We start from the raw sequence: 7,029 nt of genomic DNA, 5'->3' as shown, positions 1-7,029 counted from the left end.
TGTTGGTGGCCGACACTCTCTTCACACCACAGCCATTCCTTTTTCCTTATAGATCTGAGCTGCAAGTCATGGAGCACCTTGTTTCAAGCTGGTGCAATGATCGATCCTTGCCAGAATCATATATACTCCCACCGGAAAAAAGACCAGGGAAGCTCACTGTTCCTCTAGCCAACAATATTCCAGTGATTGATCTTGGGGGTCATGATCAAACAGATTTAATTCAACAAATTCTGGAAGCTTGCCAAGAGTTTGGATTCTTTCAGGTTCCAACCACATCTTTTCTTTCTATTATTTTATCAGACAATGATTTATTTATTCCTACTGGATGCTTGGCATCAAACATGATCACAATATGAACCACTTTTGGCAAACTTTTTTCATATTTTATAAGTTTGTGTTATGCTATGTTTTGTACCACCTAATAGGTGATCAACCATGGAGTCCCTAGCAACTTAATGGATGAGGCCATGAGTGTTTTTAAGGAGTTTCATGCATTATCTGGTAAGGACAAGGCAATCGAAACTTCAAAGGACCCCAATAAGAGCTGCTTCATCTACACAAGCAGAGCAAATTATGCAACTGAAAAGTTTCACCTCTGGAGGGATGCATTGATACACCATTGTAATCCTCTAGAGAAATACATCCAATTTTGGCCTGAACAACCAACCATCTAGATATCGGTAAATCCTCATAGTCGCAAATGTATAATTTGTTCTTCCATGCTATGTTGAACCTGTCTCGTGTAGTAAGTCTAGTGACTTGATATATATAAGAACAAAAATAAACATCATTATTTTTCATGAAACCTTTTTCAGAGAAGTTGTTGGGCCATATACAGCTGAAGTAAGGAAGTTGGGGTTCAGAATTTTGGAGTTCATTTCCCAAGGCCTGGGAATCAGCCTTGATGGACTTGTTGGAAATCAAACACTGCTGGTCAATCACTATCCGCCATGCCCAGACCCAAGCTTAACCTTGGGCTTGGGCAAACATATGGACCCTGTTGTCATTAATATTCTTCTTCAAAGTGATGTGTACGGGCTTCAAGTCTTCAAGGATGAGGAATGGATTGTGGTTGAACCCATTCCTAACGCTTTTGTGGTTAACATAGGTTATCCGTTGCAGGTACATATATCTTCACAAGCTCTTAGTATATATATAAATACTAGTCGTTAATCCGTGCGATGTATTAAATAAAAATTATAAAATACTTATTTTATTTAAAGGTTTATGACTTAACTTTAAAAAATGCATAACTTGAAAATGAATGAAAATAAATATTTTTTTTGTTCAATATAATGGTTTAGAAAAATTCTTTTTCTTTCATATCATTGGTTCCACATAACATATTCCGGCGTGGGTTATTCTATGGTGATGACTTCACATAATACTCAACTGCAATTAAATCTACTATCCACCACCAATCTAATCTATGTTATCTTGATAGTAGATCTACAAATTGCATTCTCCTTAGAACTTGCCACATCATTATTATTATCTATATATAATATAAAACGAAGTTTTTTACTTTTTGAGAGACTTAAGTTAGAATTAGGATTAAAAAAATAATTATAATTTTTTTTAATTAGACCTCACCTTAGAATTTTTTTTTTTTTTTTTTTTAAAAAAAAAGGACTCACTTTAGGTTTCCAAAAAAAAAAAAAACTTTAGGATTAAGGAAATTAAAAAAGAGAGAGAGATTCATGTTAGAACTCTCTCACTATTTATTTTTAAAAAGGCCACACATTAGAATTTTTTTTTTTTTAAATGACTCACTTTAGGTTTCCCAAAAAAAATAGATGCACATAAAAAATAAATAAATAAATAAATAAAAATTTAGGATTAAGGAAAAAGAGAGATGCTCCTATTAGGACTCTCTCACTATTTAGTTTAAAAAATTATAAATTAAAATGATGATAAATTAAAATGATAAGATGAAAAATTGTGAGAGTTTTAGAGGTTTCGATTTTACATATATTAGACCTCATGTTAGAATTTTTTTTTTTTTTTTTTTAAAGGACTAACTTTAGGTTTCAAAAAAAAAAAAAAAACACTTTAGGATTAAGGAAAAAAGAGAGAGAGACTCCTTTTAAGACTCTTTCACTATTTAGTTTAAAAAAGACCACACATTAGAATTTTTTTTTTTTTTTAAAAAGGACTCACTTTAGGTTTCAAAAAAAAAAAGACTCACATAAAAAATAAAAAATAAAAAACTTTAGGATTAAGGAAAAAATAGAGACAGACTCCTGTTAAGACTCTCTCACTATTTAGTTTAAAAAATTAAAATGATAATGTGAAAAATTGTGAGAGATTTAGAGGTTTCGGTTATATATATATATATATATATATATATATAATAGAATGGTGACTAATGACTATTACAAACACTCTAGGGTACACGTGGTACACACAAGTCACAATTTACTTGTGTGTACTATGGGCACACTAGTAATTATCCTATAAAATGCTCTTTTTTATTTTTTGTTTAATGTTTAAAAGTGATATGTAAATAATCGTGTGTTTTTTTTTTTTTTTAAAGAAAGAGGTAAGATAACGTAAAATAATGTTTAAAAATGAGATAGAAATAGTGTCCTAAGTTTTAGACCAAATGGAGAATATAAAGGAAAAAACATAAAACTTAGTAACGGTAAATTACTCTTTTAACTAGTTTGTATTTTTTTAACATAAAATTATTTAACTAAAAGATAGGGGTATTTTAGAGAGTTTAAAAATTTGTGTGAGGATATTTTAGTACACAAAATGTTGAAACCCAAACAAAAAATCATGTTATTAATAGTATAGAATAGATAGTTACTAATTTGTAACAATAAGATGTTTAAGTAGTGAAAAGTGAAAACTAGCCGATAGTTCATTTGATGTGTGATACTTCACAGTAATGATTTGAATTATGATGGCGTTATTTAAACAGTTGTTGGCTCTTACATTGTGTGTGTAAGTCAATCTAAGTTATTTTACATGATTGCGAAAAGCTCTAATTGTTACAAATAGTGGCCTAACATGAACATAGGTTGTTATAAATAGTACTCTAATACGAATTTCACGCTCGCTTTATGAAAAAAAAAAAAAAAAAAAAAATTGTCAATATGCCTACTAAAAAAAACTTGTCTCTTATAAAATCATAAAAAAATTAATCATTTTAGGGATAATAGTAGAAAATCACCCAAACTTGCAACCCAAACCATGAAAACTTACCATCATCACCCAAATTGTGACAATTTCTTTTATTTTTTATTTTTAATTACATCCCGTGATTGACGGTTAAAATTAACAATCATGTGCTTGCACATAAACCATAAAAATATAGTTCATTAATAGTCTGTTTGGCATGATTAATTTTGCCAGCTTATTTTACAATTCAGCTTTTTTTCTATTATTCATGGGCCTCACTACACTTTTTGGTACTATTTATGGATCTCATTGTACTATTTCAGGTAACTTTTACCTTTATTTACAGTACTTTCAATAAAAAGTTTTCAGTTTTAGTAAAATAAGCGAATCTCAAACAGACCCTAAGTAGGCAAAAAATGTGACTTCCAAGTTATCATTAATTTTAATAGTCAATCAAGCTATTGGATACAATTTACAAAGTTTATTATAATTAGGGTGGTGATTGCAAGTTTTCATGGTTTATTGTGCAAACTAAAAATTAAGTGTAATTATCTCATAATTTAGGGTGATATTCTATTTTTGGGTGCTAGTTTCTTTAATGGTTTTTTTTTAATTATTGTTCTTGGAAATGTGTCGCATTGAGTTGTAGATTATCAGCAATGGGAAGTTGAAAGGTGCTGAACATCGAGTGGTGACAAATTCAAATGTAGCTCGAACAACTGCTTCCTACTTTCTTAGTCCATCAAATGAAACACTTATAGAACCAGCAAAAAGTTTGGTTGATGCAAGCCACCTAGCGCTTTATAAGTCCTTGCCATACAAAGACTTTCTTATCAAATACGTAGCTGCTTCCACTGACAGTAAAGCATTAGAGGAGGCTTTAAGTACTACTGTATGATTACCTGTGAGATAAAAGCTATTGTAATTCATGAATAAATGTATGGCTATTGATATCAAACAAGCGAACATTAGTTGGTTAATATCAAACTAGCAAACTTCAAAACCCTAAAGTTAGGTGGATCGTAATGATAAGTGTCACTGCCAACTATGGGTGTCAAATGGGTGGGTTTGGGTGAGTTTGTGGTGGGCATAATTGGGTTGGGTATATAAAACCCATTTACCCATTAAAACCCATTTAACTAATTGTTTCTAACCTAATTCCAACCCAACCCAATTATAATGGGTAAACCCCAACCCACCAAATTATCAAAATTATCAAAATGCCCATAAACACATTAACAGCTCAGCAACAGGAAAATGGTCCACTGTTTGGTTGCCGAGAAAAAAAGAAAACAAAACCTCTATTTCACTTTGGCTACCGGTAAAATGATAGAGAAAATGGGAATAGAAATTAAAAAAATGAGAAATCCAGATCTCTCATTATTCAAATACCAGTAAAAACACCAACATTAAAATTAAGCAAACATCATTTTCCTTCCATTACCTCCACTTTCTCAACAACCAAATAGAGGAGCGCGTGAGCAAAGTACGCGTCTACTCTCTACGGCGATGAAGCGTAAGGAGAGGAGAGCTCAGTGATTTCGGGGAGGAGATCGGTGGTGTCATTGAGATTTTCCATGGAGACGCACTCGACTCACTCTCGTCGCGGTGTAGTTCTTCGACGAGCGCTTTCTTGCCAAAAACGGAGGTTTCGTCGAAGAGATTTCTATGCTTCATTGCTGTGGTGGTGTCGTCATTGGAGCTGTCGTCGAGGAGAGATTTCTTCGCTTTGTTGTTGTGGTGGTTCATCGCCGGAAACGGAGGCTTCGTCGAAGAGATTTCTACACTTCGTTGCTGTGGTGGTTTCTCGTCAGAAACGGAGGCTTCGTCGGAGAGATTTCTATGCTTCGTTGCTGTGGGTTTTTTTTTTTTTTTAATGGAAAGGGCTTGTTTGAATTTTGGTATATTGTATTTGGGTTAAATGGAGTTCAATGGGTTTTTAGTTAAAACTCAATAATTATTGGGTCTAATTGGGTTGATGCCCATTTAACCCTACTAATAATTGGGTGGGTTTGGGTTCAATTAGAGTGGGTGGGTTTAGATGGGCAAATGGGTTTGGACTTACTTTGCCACCTCTACTGCCAACTCTCATTTGGAATTGGTTTGTACTTCATTACATTAATAATATGATGAGCTTTGTTAATGGGTGCCTTTAGAGAATTTGTTAATAGACCATTTTATAAAAGTTTGTATACTATTTTCTTGGAAAATATGAAAAACTATATAAAAAAAATTTGTAATTTTTTTCTTTTCCCATAAAAAGTTTCTAAAAATATTTCCTAAACTAATGCCCTTAGTGCATCTGTTACTTTTCATTTTCATCATTGTTTTATTTAATAAAATTTTATTACCATGAACACCAATTAAATATAATATTTTGAATGTATTGTAATATATTATGGATTGGCAAACTAAATAAAGGAATATAATGGTCGTATATATAGTAAGATGATAGTTCACATGTTGAAAAACATATCTGAACAACAAAATGAGTTGTTTTTCTTTTATGATGTTAGGATATTTAGTGTTGGCAAAGTTCCAATTCAAAAGTTTTAGTTGCAATTGTGTATTTCCATGTATTTGAGTTTCTATTTAAATTGTAAATTGCTGATGTCATTGAAGATTATATTCAGAGGAAAGAGTTCAAAGTGCTACAATAGGTAGACGTGGCAAAACAGGTGGGGCGGGGCGGGTTTGGGTCGGGTCGGGTTGACCCGTATTTTTCAAACAAATTTTTTTTTTTTTTCAATTACAAAAAGACTAATATCAAACTAAAAAGACTAAGAAAGAAGAGCAACTCACATTGAGAGTGCAAAAGATCTAGATTTATATTCAACTTCCAGCAGAAGCAAAACAACTACATCTTGATTTAATGCATGGAACTTAAGCTGTTAAGCACATATTTTTTCATATACAACTTACAAGCCTTCCACTGCCTTTGTCATCAAGTAACCAACTCAAAATTTCTGACAAGCATCTTTTTTTCTTTTTTTTTTTATACCAAAAACAGGGAGTACAAAACAAACGACATTAAGAATTTAAGAGTTCATATACAAAGCTAGATTTAACCAGCGCTGGTTCAAAGGCACTAGAGTTGCCTGCTTAGCTACAATACTTATATGATTAACTAGCAAAGAGGGCACTAAGATCATTTTGTAGAGTAAGCCACCTTGAACAAGAAAGTTAAGGTTAGCAAGCCTAGTAGAATCCTGCCAATCCGAAGCTCTCTTGCTGTTAAGGGTTGTAAAAAGTCCTCCACAATCACTTTAAAAAAAAATTCTTTGGAAGTTATAAACAGTTGCAGTGAGACTAGCTTCCACCACAGCTTCCAAAAGGCACCCTGTTGCAGTCCTAGCTAAACAAAAAAAGTTAGATTACTTAGAAAGATAAACTAAACAAAAAAAGATTTAAAAATAAACATAACATATTAATTAAAGAAGAATAAGTAAATATTTTATAAGAATTACACCTCAATCTCAATCTACTCAATGTTGGTAGCAAATTCAGCATTGAAAATATTCATACCTGCAAATTGTAGCTCAAGTTGGCCAATTTTGTTAGCATCTTCATCTACAATACAATATTTTAATATAACTTAATGTACCATGAAAGCAAATCAATAAAGAATTAAAATTGTATAATTTTGACTATAAAAAAAATTAAATTACCTTCAAATCCATATAGCCAACTTTTAGTACATAACTTAGCTTCCACATTCTTAGGTAAAAGACGTGATCGATACGGAGTAAGAATTTTTTTCCCAGTGCTAGAACTTGATTTTGAAGCAACAGTGGTTATCGGAATGCTCATGATATCCCGTGCCATTAAAAAGAGCTCTGGAAACCGATTGTAATGCTCTTTCCACCAAGAGAGAACTTCCAACTTTGAATTTTGCTTTTTGTC

General features: G+C 32.2%; 1 protein-coding gene across 1 annotated transcript; it reads left to right on the top strand.

Annotated features, from left to right (window-relative positions):
- On the top strand, nt 1-4,099 carry LOC115958932 (hyoscyamine 6-dioxygenase-like). The gene is made up of 4 exons (XM_031077201.1): nt 1-263; nt 426-673; nt 813-1,122; nt 3,776-4,099. Exons 1-4 carry the CDS (start codon nt 69-71, stop codon nt 4,022-4,024), a joined length of 1,002 nt encoding a protein of 333 aa, XP_030933061.1. The 5' UTR covers nt 1-68; the 3' UTR covers nt 4,025-4,099.
- Nucleotides 4,100-7,029: the final 2,930 nt, after the last annotated feature.

The sequence above is a fragment of the Quercus lobata genome, chromosome 9 (genome assembly GCF_001633185.2).
Source record: "Quercus lobata isolate SW786 chromosome 9, ValleyOak3.0 Primary Assembly, whole genome shotgun sequence".
NCBI classification, from domain to species: Eukaryota; Viridiplantae; Streptophyta; class Magnoliopsida; order Fagales; family Fagaceae; genus Quercus; species Quercus lobata.
The sequence above is the reverse complement of the archived record's forward strand: the minus strand, read 5'-3'. Positions and strand labels throughout refer to the sequence as shown.

Coding starts and splice junctions, on each gene's coding strand:
- LOC115958932 (XM_031077201.1), top strand. CDS start 69: ATGGAGCACCTTGTTTCAAGCTGGTGCAATGATCGATCCTTGCCAGAA. Junction 674..812: donor CCTGAACAACCAACCATCTA/GATATCGGTAAA, acceptor TGAAACCTTTTT/CAGAGAAGTTGTTGGGCCAT. Junction 1,123..3,775: donor ACATAGGTTATCCGTTGCAG/GTACATATATCT, acceptor ATTGAGTTGTAG/ATTATCAGCAATGGGAAGTT.